The sequence below is a fragment of the Zootoca vivipara genome, chromosome 13 (assembly GCF_965207765.1).
Source record: "Zootoca vivipara chromosome 13, rZooViv2.hap1.1, whole genome shotgun sequence".
Taxonomy (NCBI): domain Eukaryota; kingdom Metazoa; phylum Chordata; class Lepidosauria; order Squamata; family Lacertidae; genus Zootoca; species Zootoca vivipara.
Genome location: NC_142596.1, coordinates 40,845,998 through 40,862,995, shown reverse-complemented (window position 1 = coordinate 40,862,995; position 16,998 = coordinate 40,845,998). Strand labels below are relative to the sequence as shown.

At 44.8% G+C, this 16,998-nt stretch overlaps 1 protein-coding gene across 4 annotated transcripts; it reads right to left on the bottom strand.

Moving 5' to 3' along the window:
* Positions 1-5,977: 5,977 nt before the first annotated feature.
* LDAF1 (lipid droplet assembly factor 1) lies at positions 5,978-16,507 on the bottom strand. Of its 4 annotated transcripts, none has more exons than XM_035131527.3 (5): positions 16,356-16,507; positions 14,101-14,239; positions 12,495-12,663; positions 10,149-10,287; positions 5,978-7,012 (listed from the first exon to the last, which is right to left on the bottom strand). In XM_035131527.3, exons 2-5 carry the CDS (start codon positions 14,170-14,172, stop codon positions 6,916-6,918), a joined length of 477 nt encoding a protein of 158 aa, XP_034987418.1. In that variant the 5' UTR covers positions 14,173-14,239; positions 16,356-16,507; the 3' UTR covers positions 5,978-6,915. The 4 variants fall into 4 exon arrangements, with proteins under 4 accessions (XP_034987418.1, XP_088513061.1, XP_034987417.1 ...); XM_088656935.1 differs by having other exon boundaries at positions 5,978-7,009; XM_035131526.3 differs by having other exon boundaries at positions 16,446-16,507.
* Between the last annotated feature and the right edge of the window lie 491 nt (positions 16,508-16,998).

Genomic DNA, 16,998 nt, shown 5'->3' with positions numbered 1-16,998 from the left:
TCCATACTTTTTTTTTAAGATTTGCCTTGAGAGAGTCTTTAAACCTCTTTTGTTGACCAGCAGCATTACGCTTTCCATTTTCAAGTTTGGAATACAGTAGTTGCTTTGGAAGACGATCATCAGGCATCCGCACAACATGACCAGTCCAATGAAGTTGATGTTGAAGAATCATGGCTTCGAGACCATATTAAATATGGTGTCTTCCCTGCAACACTTTGAACACAACTTGGCTGCAGCCCCAAAGACCAGGGGTCACCAACAAGGATGCCTGCTGGTGGTGCATGGACCCACAGAGGCTTTCCCTTGCACCCCACAGCAGGGTCTCCTGCCCTGCTTGAAAGAAGGCTTGGGAGTGTGGTTGGTTGCTGTATGTTTGTGTGTTGGAGAAGGGGCTGCAGCTGAGTGGCAGAGCACCTGTTTTGCGTTCTGAAGGTCCCAGGTTCAATCCCCAGCATCTCCAGGTAGGGCTGGGAGAGAAGCTCCTTTCCTGAAATCCTGGAGAACTTGCTGCCAGTCAGTGCTGAGCTACGGTAGACGGACCCATGACTTGATTCAGTGTAAAGCAGTTTCCTTTGTTCCTATGTGATGCCGCCGGTTTCCAAAAGTGCCCACGGGCTCAGGAAAATGTATCGATCCCTGCTAAGGACGTTAATTGGGAGAGAGTTCTGTTGAACTCCATGGGGCTTCCTTGTATAGGATAGGATGGGCGTTGGCAGTTTTTATTTATTAAAGTGCAATCTCTGTCACTCCAAAGACAAGCACTATCTTCAGTCGTCTCTAAGTGCCCATCTATATTGAGCTTTCGTCAGGCCAAAACGTACTTGAATTTCATCAAGTAGCTAATGGGACAATTGATAGATGGCTGATTAGTGCTAGTCACCAACTACCGTAATCTCTTAGCTCTTGTGATGACTGCAGTATCAAACTTTTGAGATGCCGACTGCTGGTTTCGCAATTAGAAATGTTTCCCATTTCTTGCCAACGAGGAAGCCTGTTTGTAATTTATTTTATAGACTTTCAGGGCAACCCCCCCCCAAAAAAAACGTATGAAACCCTCCCAAGGCAGCTTATCTACCTGTATATATAAAAAGCTAGACATAAAAACAAAATGCCCCATTCTGTTATTTAAAACAGCAGCCTAAATGGCGGTTCACAATGTAGCAAGCAACACACACATGCAAACTCATTTGACACAATCTAGAAGAAAGTAAAAAAAATAAAATATGTACAGCAGCAATAGCAACCGTTGAAGCTCGACATCTCAGCATTTCAAAGCACATTCCCTAATACTCTGTTGCATTGTGATTTGCAGAGGCTTTCTTGTTAAATGCATTCACTCCTGAGTCCAGAAAGCAACAAATACTGCTTTGCATATTAAGCAAAATGCTTGATAATTATCTTGATACCAGTTGAAGGAAAAACAAATCAGTCAGATAATACAGGGAGGGGGTGGGAGAAAGAAAGCACTTAGCACCCATTGACTCCTTTCATTTCCCTACTCGAAAGCCTCCCAAAGTGCTTTTTAAAATAAGAAAAGGCAGTTTCAAAAGCACAGACCCTTCTTTGCCCTTCAAATCTTTAAGAGTTGGTTTATTTTGCTGTTCAGAGAATAACCCTCTCCACGGGAATTTCTACCATTAGAATTAACATATGGATGGAAAAGGGAAAACAGATTCTCCCTCTCCATTCGCTTGCAAAATTACAAAGCCACTCAAGTCCTGGTTAATTTAGTTCCTTGACAAAGGAGAAAAGCAAATAGGCTTTATCAATACTGTATTTTCATTACACATTACTGAGTCAGTTTCCTCAGGCAGACTTTTCTTTCTTTCCTTTTCTCTGTTTAGAGCAGCGATGGGGAACATTTGGTCCTCCAGATGTGGCTGAGCTACCACTCCCGACAGCTCAGCAACCAGGACCAAGGATGCAATTCAGCTACATCTGGAATGCCAAAGGTTCTCTACTGGTACTCCTGATTCAGTGGTCCAAAGTACAGTCACTGAAAACCAGCCAGCTGCTCTAAAGCGGGATGTGGGAAGTCTTGCTTTTAAAATTATCTCTGGACTCATTTGTACAGTGTAGTTGAGAGGGAACCTGAGGGTCATCTAGTCCAACCCCCTGCAATGCAGGAAATCTGCCCACAGCATGTCACGCTGCTGTAATTGCATTTTATAAGTTGGTGCTTTTTTAGATTACAGCTGCCCCAGGAGGGCTTTTTTTTACCTTGAAAAGTGATCTCAACATATTTTTAATGAAGCAATGTATCTGCTCTGCTTGTTGCTGCTATGGAATTGGATTTTTATGCATGCTCTCTCTCTCTCTCTCTCTCTCTCTCTCTCTCTCTCTCTCTCTCTCTCTCTCTCTCTCTCTGTGTGTGTGTGTGTGTGTGTGTGTGTGTGTGTGTGTGTGGCTCTGGCTTTGTAATTTAAGTTACTTGCATGATTATTTACAAATTGATTTTAGCCTGCCAACCCAGTGGAGGCTGGTCCATTAGGGCAAATGGGGCAGTGCCCTACCAACCTCAATCTGTCCTCAGGCGGCCCCCACCTGCCTGTCTACTGACAGCTGGTCTAGTGGGCGACCCTTGCTGTCAGCATCCCCCTCCTTAGTCTTAGTGTTGCCCTTGTAGAACTGAGCAGGGATGAGGATGAGGGCCTAACTAGAATGAGTTGGCCCTGCCTGGCATTGGCTCCTGCAGTGCCTAGTGTTGGCTTCCCAGACACCAGCCCTAACAGTCCCAAAGGGTACAAGCCACCATGGTGCTGACCACTTTGGTTTTGCCTTCGGGAAAGGAAAAGGATGCAGATTAATAAACAAATAGAAGGCGAAAGACAAGATAAACCAGGCATCCCCAAACTGTGGCCCTCCAGATGTTTTGGCCTACAACTCCCATGATCCCTAGCTAACAGGACCAGTGGTCGAGGAAGATGGGAATTGTATTCCAAAACATCTGGAGGGCCGAAGTTTGGGGATGCCTGAGATAAACCCTGGAAGAGACTCTGCCTAGGGATAATCCACCCACCCCTGTAGAAGGCTGGGTTGCTTTATTATATGGAAGTCACTGTGGTCTAAACCACTGAGCCTAGGGCTTGCCGATCAGGTGGTCGGCGGTTTGAATCCCTGCGAGCTCCCATTCCTCAGTCCCAGCTCCTGCCAACCTAGCAGTTCAAAAGCACGCCAAAGTACATGTAGATAAATAGGTACCGCTACAGCGGGAAGGTAAACGGTGTTTCCGTGTGCTGTTCTTGTTTCACCAGAAAGCAGCTTAGTCATGCTGGCCACATGACCCGGAAAAACTGTCTGCGGACAAACATCGGCTCCCTCAGCTAGTAAAGCGAGATGAGCACCGCAACCCCATAGTCGTTCGCGACTGTACTTAACTGTCAGGGGTCCTTTACCTTTACCTTTTTAGCAAACAAGATGGAGAATACATCCCAAGCAAGGGAGTGCAATTCTGCTTTCTACATTTGAAGAAATGTAAGGAAGGAAGGACGCGGGTGGCACTGTGGGTTAAACCACAGAGCCTAGGGCTTGCTGATCAGGTCGGCGGTTTGAATCCCCGCGATGGGGTGAGCTCCCGTTGCTTGGTTCCTGCTCCTGCCAACCTAGCAGTTCAAAAGCACATCAAAGTGCAAGCAGATAAATACCGGTAGGTACCACTACAGCGGGAAGGTAAACGGCGTTTCCGTGTGCTGCTCTGGTTTGCCAGAAGCGGCTTTGTCATGCTGGCCACATGACCTGGAAGCTGTACGCCGGCTCCCTCGGCCAATAACGCGAGATGAGCGGGGGTTGTTCTCCAATACCATTCATTTCCAGTCCAGGCGTAATTTGAAGCACATATAAACACACAAAAGCTGTCCTATGCTAAATCAGGCCACTGGGCCATTGGTACTGTTTGAACTGGCAGCAGCTATGCTATGTCCCAGTTAAGAGGCTTTTCACAGTCCACCTGGACTTTAAAAATTGGATTGGTTAGCATCTGCATGCAAAAGCTAAAGGCTATGCTTTTGTCACTAAGCCGTGGAACCTCCCAAGGCCTCTTTTTGGGACAGAAGCAGTTCCAGTGGGATCAGCATTCCTCCTGGGGCTCCTTACGTGGCAGCTAGGAGCAAGCATCCAGTGCTTTATGTAACGCTGCTGCTTTTTAACAGAGGGCCCTAGCTCACCTTTTCAACAAGGGAAGGCAGCCAGAGCAGCCAATTAGTGGCAAACTCTTTCACTATCCTTCAGCAAAATGTGTTTAGATCAATGCAAAGGAAACAGAGGGGCCTTAAATATTATGTATCAATTTAGCATGCTCCAGAGTTCGAAACTCCAGGGAGCCATCCATCAAAGGCGTTACAAAGACTCCATTTCAGGAGGATTTCAGAAGCAACAGTGTGTAAAGTCTATGGAAGAGACAGAATCACAAGAGTTGGCAGGGACCATGAAGGTCATCAAGTCCAGGGATGGCCAACTCCCAAGACACTGCTGGCAGTGATCTACCCCCTTTTTTGGGGTTCAGGTCAAAGTTGTTGAGCTTTTTTTTAGGAAGGAAAGCCCTGTTTTTTGGGGGGTGCAGGCCAACACTGTTGAACTTTTTTGAGGGGAGCCAACACTTTTGAACTTTTTTGGGGGGAGACAAAGTTGTTGAGCTTGTTTGGGGTGAGCCAGTGATCTACCAGACATCAAGTGATCTACAGGTAGATCACGACCTACCTGTTGGACATGCCTGAATTCTAGTCCAATCCTCTGCAATGAGGGAACCTTTTGCCCAAGATGGGGCTTGAACCCATGACCCTGAGATTAAGAATCTCATGCTCTACAAACCTGAGCTATCCCAGTTGCATAGTGGCAGAGCTTTGTGAGCTGGTACCCACAGATCTCATTATTTAGTGGAGGGCTGACCCACCCAACTGCTCTGAACGTCATTGTACACTTCCGCCCTAAGGGAGAACTGCACTGGCACACAAGTCACCTGACACCTTAGGGACACCTTCTAAAAAATGTCAGGGGTCCTTTAGCTGTGATCCCTGCATTGCAAAGGGTTGGACCGTTTGACCCTCAGGGTCCCTTCCAACTCTACAATTATTGTTGTTTAGTCGTTTAGTCGTGTCCGACTCTTCGTGGCCCCATGGACCATAGCACGCCAGGCATGCCTGCGCAGTTTGGTCAAACTCATGTTCGTAGCTTCGAGAACACTGTCCAACCATCTCATCCTCTGTCGTCCCCTTCTCCTGGTGCCCTCAATCTTTCCCAGCATCAGGGTCTTTTCCAGGGAGTCTTCTCTTCTCATGAGGTGGCCAAAGTATTGGAGCCTCAGCTTCAGGATCTGTCCTTCCAGTGAGCACTTGGGGCTGATTTCCTTCAGAATGGATAGGTTTGATCTTCTTGCAGTCCATGGGACTCTCAAGGGTCTCCTCCAGCACCATAATTCACTCAGGGCTGATTTCCTTCAGAATGGATAGGTTAACTCTACAATTAAATGCTTCTAAATATGACCCCACCCATATATTCAGTATAAACAAATGCATGGGTGCTCTCTTCTGCACCGCCCATCGCCCCCATCTCAAACATGATCAGTAGCTAAATGAGACAGTGCATTCTCAGTAGCAGCACCAAGGCAATGGATTCTCTTTTGATGAAGGTTCATTATTAGTTCAAGCCATGCCTGGCTGCCCACTGGCAGGTTTCAAACTCTCATTGTTCCCACCTGTGTCTCAAAAGACATCCAGAGTCTGTGCAACTCGCACTGTCTAGAAACATGATGTCGCTAGTTCTGTTGCCCTATGGACTGGCTGGTTTTTGTCGCAACAACTGCAAATAAGCTGTGGCAGTGGCAAGTGCCATTGGATCCTTGTTAGAAGCAGTCTGGGTTTGGACCAAACACACAGATCAATTATGGGTTTTAGCTGGTTATTAACGGTCTCTTTCTCATATATGTACACACTCACATTCACTGGTGGCGCAAATGGATCCAAAACACAAAGACAGAGACAAGTTGGATAAACAAGTAGCTGTTTAGTGGCAAAGTATTTCTTACAATGGCATTACCAGTTAAGCAAGACAAAAAGTATTGTTATTATTTAAGAAAAAAAAGTTTGAGCAGGCATGAAAACACCCGGTCTGAAATACATTAATTTTGAAACACCCACATAAAATAAGGCACAATGCGTAACTGTCAGGTATTCTGCTAAGCCCCAAGCCTCTGGAAAACATGAGAAAGACCAAATTAGAAGTATATCACTTCTGAATAATTTAAAACACAACAAAAGTGCTCAACCTATTAAAAAACAAAACAAAACTCACTCATAAACCCTTTAACTACTTGTTTTTCACCTGTATCTTTGACAGGTACTAGCTCAATTATCACAATGTGTGTTGTAATATTTTTTAAAGTCTTGAATGTCTTTTTCCACATTCAAAGTATTATTAGCAGCACTGTTGAATATTACTTCCTGTTAGAAGGGTTTCATGCTCCAAGTTGAACAAGGTGTAAGACCAGCAGTACTCCCTCTCACACAAAATATCCACTGACCTACATGGGAGATAAACATGGAGGAAGAGAATGGGACCCTGTTCTATAGTGGCTGAGTTGTCCAGCACATGACAACACATTTAATGGTGGTTCAGTAATTATAATGACAACCGGAAGGAAAACTGGTCTCCAGGTCCCAGAAACAATAAACCATTCTGACAGGTAAACAATTCAATAATGTAACAGTTCTTTCAAAACTCTATATTTTTAAGTGCTACTGAAGAATGCAGTTCCAAGCACTGATCCAATTTATTCACTGTTCTTATCACTACTATCCCAGAAACCAAGACTTGAGCATTCTGACAGGCAAGGAGTCATGAAAATGTAACAATTCCTTCAAAAATCTGCATTTTTTTTAAAAAAGTGCTGCTCTTGGAAGTGTTTGGAAGCACCAGTTGAATTTATTCAGTCTTCTTATTAGCATCATCTTGGTCTAAGGCAGGAGGATTGCTGGGCAGAAACCCGCTTCCGTTAGCTATTTCTTTCTTTGACAGACTGCTGGGGGAGAGAGAAGGGGGGGGGGACAACACTTCAGATTTCTGATTTCATGGCTCACACAAATCCAAGTACCATAGGTTAGCATGCCCATTACTCAGAATTTCCAGAACAATTCTCATTATTGTCTCTCCTTAGATGTACCCACTCATCTTCAAAATGCTTTTCAATAGAGGACAATTTTGCTTTGAGAGAGGGATGACAATGCCGTTTTAGCAGTATCATTTTGAAAAGTAGTTCCAACTTTAGGTATGATTCCCTATTTGCGTGGAATGATTGACTTAGGCTTCATAAGCAGCAGCATCCTTGTCAAGAGAGATGGCTCTGCAGCAATGACCATGACAGCAGAACATACTGTATGTCCTTAATAGGGTGCCTTCCATATCTGACGAAGTGTGCATGCACACGAAAGCTCATACCAAATTAAAAACTTAGTTGGTCTTTAAGGTGCTACTGAAGGAATTTTTTATTTTGTCCTTAATAGGCTAAAGGCAAAGCACAAAGTAGAAACAGATTAATAAGGAGTACTGGGGTATATCTGACATGTAATTCAGTTCAGGAGTTCTGCTGCTTAACGTTGGTCAAACCAAAGGTTCAGATCTTGACATGGCAGCTGCATCATGTACTGCAACTGGTGACATATGTAGTTTTTTACTGTGAAATTAAAGCAGTGTATGGCCTCAGCCCAGTATACCTGAAGGAGTGTCTCCACCCCCATTGTTCAGCCCAGACACTGAGGTCCAGCGCCAAGGGCCTTCTGGCGGTTCCCTCTGTGAGAGTGAGGTTACAAGGAACCAGGCAGAGGGCCTTCTTGGTAGTGGCACCTGCCCTGTGGAACACCTTCCCATCAGATGTAAGGAAATAAACAACTATCTGACTTTTAGAAGACATCTGAAGGCAGCCTTGTTTAGGGAAGTTTTTAGTGTCTGATGTTTCATTGTGTTTTTAATATTCTGTTGGGAGCCACCCAGAGTAGCTGGGGTGGGCGGAGTATAATTTATTTATTTTTACTATTACTATTACTACCATTCTGTTCTCCTCTCTGCTGCAAGAGCAAATGCGATCCTAAACAGCTTAGCAGTAACAAAAGCAGGCTGATGGTGGCACTATAATGTAACATCTTACATAGTGCTTCTTCATTAGCTGTGTACTGAGTACAAGATTGCAATCCCATTTTTAAAAAGATACAGCATGCAACTGAAGCAAGGTAGGAGACCCATCACTCTCTCTTGCTCTTGTCCCCCAGCAGGAGGCACTGAGAGGCATACTGATAGCCCTATCCTCCATGAATTCCATCCATCCTCAGTTCCATCCAAGCTGCCAGCTGAGCTTCAGTAGCATGGAACAGCCTGCAGTGTGCTTTATGTTCATGCTCATACTGTTACGTGTGTGCGCATTAATTACACACACTTAAGAGATTTCACTTCTAGAGACCTAGGATGGAGGGGCTGAAGCCTGCAGACTAATGTCTTTGAAAAGGCACCCCAAGGGGGAAAATGCACATAATGATTTATCAGGGGTCTGTACTTGCGGCATTTCTGGAAAACAGGGACAGCTGGAGTATACGTATGATTAGAGCAAGTTGGGAATTACTATATGGAGAAAGATTATTTCAGACCATTGCTTCATGGAGTGCAGTACCGTCTATTCAAACCAGTGGTGACTGTTCTAGGTCTTTCAGAGGTGTGTCAAAGCACTGTTGCCTGAGATTGCTTAAGAGCAGGTACTTTTTTCTGAGCATCATTGTTCAACTGGAACTCTGTACATGCCTGGGAATTAAGTGTTTAGTTTGGCTCTGTTCTGAGCATGGTGCTGTTACAAGGAATCAGAGAAAGCGGTGGCAGCTGAAGTACCGTAACCTATAGCAGGGGAAGCTCCAGAGGTCCCCACCAAATAGCATGACTATAGTAACTGGTCTACAGGGGAGATTCCTCGCAACAGTGGATGTGAGGAATGATTATATGCGCAAGCTAACCACTCCCCAGTATCTCTACCATATTTAATGCCATCAGATGCCTTTAATTAGCATTAATAAGCAACAATTAATTGTGCTTGCTCATTGTATTTGAGTTCCCCCCCCCCGATGCATTCAGGTATCCACTGCTTTCTGTCTAGCTCCCTACTGCTCACTTACATGCCACGCAGGGGGTTTCTCCAGCTATTTCCAAATCATTAATCGAAACTATTTCAAATGTAGCCTGTGTAATTTATAACAATGAACCAGCTTGCTATTCTATCTTTCTGAACCAGGGCTTCAAGCTGCAAAGCCTTTTTGATTGCTGTCCGCCATTTTAGGAAAATGAACAGGGCCGTCTTTAGCAGATGTGGTATCGGGGTGCAAATATCCGCTCACCACCCCCAAATTACCACGGATGGGGAGGCGAAGCTGCACACTGCCAGCCATTGGGGGGGGGGTGCGCAACTCTCCTCCATGCCGCTGCGGGAGAGCAACCCCCACAGAGGCTTGGGAGGCAAGCTGCACGCCCACCAGCCATATGTTTGACGGGGAGCAGCTGGTGGGCGTGCAGGGAAAGGGGAGGCTGCCGGCAAAGCTGCGCAGCTCCCCCATTCGCTGGGGCGCCCCTGAGAGGCCGGTGCCCTGGCACAACGAACCGCTATACCATATGGGAAAGACGGCTCTGAAAATGAACATTATGTTCACATAGATTGGCATTTGCTGTTCCTTGCCAATTTCCCCTAATAAACAAGGCAACAGTGGCATTCCTAAGGTAATTACGTCTACTGCGATAGCATCTACGGAGTACAGTTTTCTCCAGGAAAGATCCTCCAAGGGTTGCTTTCGTGAACATGCACGCCAGATACAGATTCACACACAAGCAGATCTGGTAATAGCATTACTTATATATGGGCAGGGTGCGCAATGTACAAATGACAAACGGGAAAGGTAAGACGGGGGCCATGGGAGAGCTCATTTACACTTCCTCCACGCATAATGAGTTTAACTTAAGTACCCCAGGACAGGGCCAGCCCAGTCATGAGGCAGGGTGAGGCAACCACCCACAGGAAAGTCTCTCTGAATGACTTCTAAAATAAATGCCTCCCGCCCTAACAAAATTATAATTGCTATTACAGTATTTCAGAAACACAATTCCTCGTGGTAGGGCCTGTGGACACTTACTCTGGAGTGGGCCAGTAGCTGAGCAGAGTAGTAAGAGACATGTAACAAACACTGAGCACTCCAGACACCGCCATTGATAGCATGCCCAATCCGCCAAGCACACACAGCAGGGTGAGTCCTCCCAACGAGATTACAAAACCTGCCAACAACAAAAAACAGTTTGTTCTCTCTCTTTCTTTTTTGTCTTTTTAAAGTTCAATAACAAACATGACTAATCAAAAATTTAACACTATTACAAAATCAAGACCGCAACTAACTGAAAAATATCATAAACAAAAATTCCAGTAGGTTTCTATGTGCATACAATTTCCCCATAATGCAGAGTTACAGTATTTAAATTCAGAAAGAGAAAACAAAATTCAGAAAAAGAGAAAACAAATACAGAGGGATTTTCCTTTTACAGTATTGTCAGATATCTTTTTAAGTGATAAAGCTTCATCAGTCCTTCACAAACGAGTTTCTATGTTTATTTCCTTTAGCTGATTCTCAGTTTATATGTACAGTACGTTTCTCTATTAGGGCTATCTGCCAAATCCTTTTGCGCCAAGCTGTTAAATTAACTCCTTTAAGATCCTTCTAAAAAGTGGCTGTATGGGACGCGGGTGGCGCTGTGGGTTGAACCACTGAGCCTAGGGCTTGCCGATCATGAGGTCGGTGGTTCGAATCCCCGTGACAGGGTGAGCTCCCGTTGCTCAGTCCCAGCTCCCGCCAACCTAGCAGTTCGAAAGCACGTCAAAGTGCAAGTAGATAAATAGGTACCGCTCCAAGCGGCCAATAACGCGAGATGAGCCCCGCAACCCCAGAGTCGGTCACGACCGGACCTAATGCTCAGGGGTCCCTTTACCTTTACATTTAAAAAGTGGCAGTAGTCATATGTGCAGTTACCAGTTAAGTATCCTATCAGGGGGTTATCTCTCAAGTCCATATGAAACTAAATTTTGTAGAGCAAGCTCTGGGGTCTTTATTAAGAAGATTGTTGAGTAATTTTATCCAGTTCATTGAAGGTTTGATCCCAGAACACTGATACCTCCACACATCTCCATCACATATATTTATAACTATGTTTATGGCCTTATAGGGTGGACTAATTAGATAGTTCTAGTAAACTGGGGTGACTTCTCTTTTCTTGACTGCTGGAGAGGGGCCTCTTGCCAGGTCTAAAGCAGCACCAGAGGTCCTATTTCTTGTCTACCAGGTGCACCCTTCATTCGGAAAGGAGGTGAAGGAGGTAATTTATTATCTCTGAATTGGGGGAGGGGAGTTTAAAAAGCCAGCACATGTAGCTCTACTTCTTATGTAGCACAGGTACGTTGCTGTCCTCACATATCCTTATGGGAGGGAGGTTTGCCAGTACTATGTGTACCCAGCTACAGAAGAACCTGTTTGTTCACCCAACCTGACACAGAAAATGCTACAAGCCACAATGGCTATGTTCTACCTCCACTGTTGGAGACAGTATGCCTCTGAATACCAGATTCTGTTGCATTCAGGTTAGTCTTGCAGGCTTCCTATGGGTACCCAGTTGGGTCATGGTGAGAACAGAGCGGTGGACCAGATGGCTACAAGGCCTGATCCAGCCAGGTGGTTCTTATGTTTCCATGCATTCTGTGGACCGTGAGCTGGCTGACCCTATCTTAAATACTACAGAGGAGGAAATTCATATAGAAACATTTACCTCTGAGGATAAGAATAAGCCAAGGTTCCAGAAGCATCTTGGCAATATAATTATCTTCCCCAGAGATAAGATTCTATGCGTCAGTAAGAAGATTTTAAACATGGCACAGTGTTCAAGTCAGCACTTCCAAGATATATACATTTCATGTGGGAAGGGATTTTCCAAAACACAAATCATCAGTGATATGCAGGCATGTTGAAGTATGTTTGACAGTGGAACAGAATCCCCCGGAAGGTGGTGGACTCTCTTTAATGGGAAGTTTTTAAACAAGAGGTTGGATAGCTATCTTGCCAGGGATTCTTTAGCTTTGTGACTCCTGTGTTACCAAGGGTTGGACTAGATGACTTGGGGTCCCTTCCAACTCTACAATTATATGTTTAGGGAAGTCTTTATTGTTTAATGCTGTATTGTGTTTTTAATATTCGGTTGGGAGCCGCCCAGAGTGGTTGGGCATACCCAGCCAGATCAGATGAGCGGTGTATAAATCATCATCATCATCATCTGTTATTGCCTGACAGTAGCCCCCCAGAGTTTCAGACAGGGGACATTTTCGGCCCTACCTGAAACACACTTTCTGCTGGCAAAGCATATGCTCGAATACTGAGCCATAACCAGTCCCTGGGTGGAATTCCACCAGTGTACAACATAAAAACAACAACAAAACAGAATACCTTCCATGACAATCACTCCAATGCAGGCAATTACAGTTGTGGAAACAACAAAAACCAGAAAGAACGCAACTGGAATTGCAGACGCTGCAATGAAGACCAACAGTGACAGCGCAACGAAAGGATGGTCATCTAAGTACTGGCCAATTCGAGAGTTCATAAAAGCAATAACCTGCAACATAAAGTGAAAAAGAAGAAAGATTCAAATATCTTAAGCAAATTAACAAACAAACAATTCTAGGAAGTGGTTACTTCAAGAAGAAATCACTTACTTAGCAATATTAATAGACAAATCTTCTCATACTATGAATATTACCATATTTTTCTGTGTATAAGACTAGGTTGGGTTTTTTAAAGCAAAAAATTAGGTTTAAAATTGGGGCTCATCTTATACACAGAAAGTGCTGAGGGGTGTTTTCTTAATTTGGAGTCCCCCAAAATAGGGGGCGTCTTATACATGAGGGCGTCTTATACAGTACGCGGAAAAATACGGCAGTCTGTCTAGAACAGCCTTCCCCAATCTGGTGCCCTCCCAAAATTCCCAGCTAGCTCAGTAATGCTAGATGGGGCTGATTGGAATTGTAGTCCAAAGCATGTGGAAGCCAACAAATTAAGGTAGGCTGGTGTAAAACGCTTTTCCTACATGCCTTATTTGACAGCTGAAAGCTTGACAAGTTCTATCCTGCATGCAATTGAAGGCATTCTCCTTTGATGTGCGTCAGTGCAGAAAGGTGGCTATTGTTCTCTGTTTTGTTTTTTTGTAAAAAAGCAGGTGAGTGTTGTGCAAATACGGGAGTTAAAACTAGAACTGGAGATTTAATTTGCAGGTTTCTTCTGAAGGTGAAAACAGGAAAGAGGAGTAGTTCAGAGGTCAGCGTTCTCACTCTACAGCAGCAGGTTGTTTTAATAATGCATTAAGGCTATCCTATTAAATATGACACTGGTCACCCCCAGAACCTGCATCTTGCATCAAGCACAAAGGGGCGGGGAACCCATTAAAAAGAAGGTATTATGTGGCAGATCCATTTAGGACAAGGCTCTTGACTGATTTTGTGAAGGTGAAACCGTGTTTATATAGGAGAATTGAAGTCACAATGTCTCTTAGAGCAAAGGCTAGTGGAGGCTTCTGAGCTACAGAACGCAGGCAAAAATAATGTTCTTTGACTAAAAGCTGGTGGAAAGCCCTTTCTGTTGTCTTCTGTACCATGTATACCAGGATGCCCTCCACAACAATATTCCATTCCACTTTGCCTCCACATCGTTTTTGGCTTCCTTTTCTTCAACAAATTATCAGCATCCCATGCATACTAAGCATGCTTAGTTTTCACGGGGCTGGTGCCCAACCCCACCCCATTATGATACTCTGTACTACTGGAATCCTTGGGCGGGTCGGCAAAACAGTCTCATGGGCCAAATGGTGAGACTTGGTAAGCCAAGTTTGGCCCACAAGCCAGAGGTTTCCAATCCCTGTTTTTATCAAACACTCTCAGGCCACTATACCAACTGGCTCAAAAATCACTTTTTAGAAATCTGCAGTGGAATTGTAATTGAGACAACCCCCAAAGACAAGAAAAAGTATCATAATCGAATGACAAAATTCATAACTCACATGTGGGTTGCTATGAACAGTTTCCATGACTGTGTGCCACCCTTTCTGGAGTTCTTTCATCTCTTTGGACATGATGCCGCTTTTAGGTCAAATATTGAATTGTGCTATAAATAAATCAGTGCATTTTTAAGCACCAAATCTTAAGAAAGAAAGAGAGGAAATGAATTATTATTTTTCGAATTATACTATTTTTATACCAAGTGCCTAATATTTGCTAGCAGAAACATTTTCTGATAGGCAGGTCAATGGAAACACTACAAAGGTAGTGGAACATATTGGGTTAAACTTATGTGAGCACATATTTTGAGCTTAAAGTGGAAAGTGAAGTATACCGGGTATTGTTGACTATTTGTTGTTGCTGCATTGTTTGGTGTTTCAAATAAATAGTTATACACTTAAAAAAACTTCTAACTATAAAGGTAGGTTTTAATCTGAAAATACTGTATTTAAACTAAACCTTGGAATTAGAAGAGGAGCATAAGGCTTAAATATAGCTGGTCCTCTTAATTCATAATGATTCTTTTATCTGGTAATAAATACACCTATAAACGTATACCATCCATGGAACAATTAATTTGTGATCAACAGACAGTCTTGTTTTATTTGTATGAAGGGCTGTCATGCAGGAGTTTTCAGTGTGTCATCTTCCAGATTGACCAAACAAAGTAAAAGGGAGGAGGAGAGAATGGAGAGGCACAGGAAATCCACCCTTAGCATAATAATATACAATATGTTTAATCAGAAATAAGTCTTATTTTGGCACCAGCCATACTTCTGGCTCCAGCACTGAAAAGATCATTTTCTTTGTAACTCTAAACAGACACCTGAAGAAGAGCCTGAACGAAAGATCTTGTTTATTACATATACAGTGGTACCTCGGTTTAAGAACAGCCTTGTTTACGAACTATTCAGTATACAAACTCTGCAAAAACGGAAGTAGTGTTCAGCTTAGCGATCTTTACCTTGGTGTAAGAACGGAAGCCAAACGGTGGAAGGGCACCAGCGGCAGGAGGCCTCATTAGGGAAAGCACGCCTTGGTTTAAGAACGGCTTTGGTTTAAAAACGGACTTCCAGAACAGATTAAGTCCATAAACCGAGGTACCACTGTATTTAAATGCAACTTAACACTAAGGCAGTTTACAAAACACAATATGCATATATAACAAACAAATGGAACTGAAGAAGTACCATACAACACAGTTTTCAAAAATAACATCCCCCAAAGTGAAACTATAGTAGCAGTTTTCAAAACAACTTAAACTATTTCTCTTCAGCCTCTTTCTTGCCAAAGCACATCCTGACTCAGCCTGCATATACACACGATACATGTAAAGCACATTTAAAGCATATTACACTTTGCTGAAATCTAGTCCATCTGTTGTGTCCACTCACTCTGCAATAAGCCTCTCCCTTCGCTGATTCACAAACCAAGGCAGTATTTGTTTTGCTGGCTAGTAATACAGTATAGTAAAATTTTTTAAAAAATAAAAATAAAATAAACGCAGCCATACTTTTCTGATAAAAGCCATCACAGGTTAGAGTAGGCCTATCCTGTGCAGTGGGGGAGAGCAGGCTGCACAACTACACAAATCTCTGGTGACGCATTCACCTAAATCCCTAGTCTTCAACAGGTGGGTGGGGACCCACGAGTGGATCGCGGCCTGATCCAAGGTGGGTCGCAAGCAGGAGCACTTCCACCATGCTCACATATGGCAAAAAATTACCAAATGGGTCTCCGTGGCCAAATGCATGTTCGGGTTAAAGGAGGTGGGATGGGGTGGGGGGGGTGTCCTGGGTCTGAAAAGGTCGAAGACTAGGAACCTAAAAATGTGGTGACAAAGGCGCACACAGAGATTTAAGCCGAGGAAGGTTAAGAGCCGACACCTGAAAAGTGAAACGACCTGAAATGTTTAAAAGGCACCTCCCAAAGAGCAACAAAACCGGGGCTCAACAGGGGCGGGCGAGATAGGACAAGTTGCAGCATCCCGTTCCCATCCGATGGCCAGAGTGAAATATGGGGGGGGGGGAGAGAGAGAGAGAGAGAGAGAGAGAGAGAGAGAGAGAGAGAGAGAGAGAGAGAGAGAGAGAGAGAGAGAGAGAGACTACGCTGCCCTGCTGAATCTCCGCCTGTTCGCTTTCCCACGGAGCACGGAGTTGGGTGGGTGCGGTATTCGGGAGAGCTGCCCGTTTGAATCCTGCTCCAAGGCCATGAAGTCACGAGAGCCCCTTGTCTGCCACCCCACTCTAGAACTGACCCGAGAGGGTGGGAGTTAGGAGAAGGCCTCGCTTTCTTTCCTCCACCGAGGCTGAGGCGGCCCTGCGACTTCCCTTCCCGGACCTCCTACCTCAAGCCCCGGCTCGAGCGCCGCAGCGGCCTGCCCGCCTCATTCTCTCTCCCGCCGGCGTCGCTCCCTGAGGAGGCCGGGCCCGCCTCTCCCGTCAGGGCCTACAAAGCAGCAGCGGCAGCAGCAGCGCCCGGCGAAGGGAAGCGGGCGGTCCTCGTGCCCGCCTCGCCGCCTCAAGCCTGGCTCGTCTCTCTGCGGGGCCGAGCGGGCGCCAAGCTTCCCTCTCTCGTCCTCATCCACAGGCGCTTTCTTTCCGCCGCCTCGAGGCAACCGATAAAATACACAACTCACACACACCCAGTCGATATTCTAGCAAGGTGCTTTTCTGTGAGGGGGGGGGGAGTGTATACAGAGGGAGGGGTATGCGTAACCTTTTTTTTTTCTTTATAAACGTGCGCGCGCGAAGAATGGTAAATTTATTTTTAATGGCAGTTTGTAGTAAGGCCACAGGGCAGGGCACGGTTAATATACGGTACAGGACTTTTTGAAAGCCAACGGAAGCTGGTGAAACGCCTCACGCGTTTAAAGGAAATTATTTAGCAAAGGAGGATTC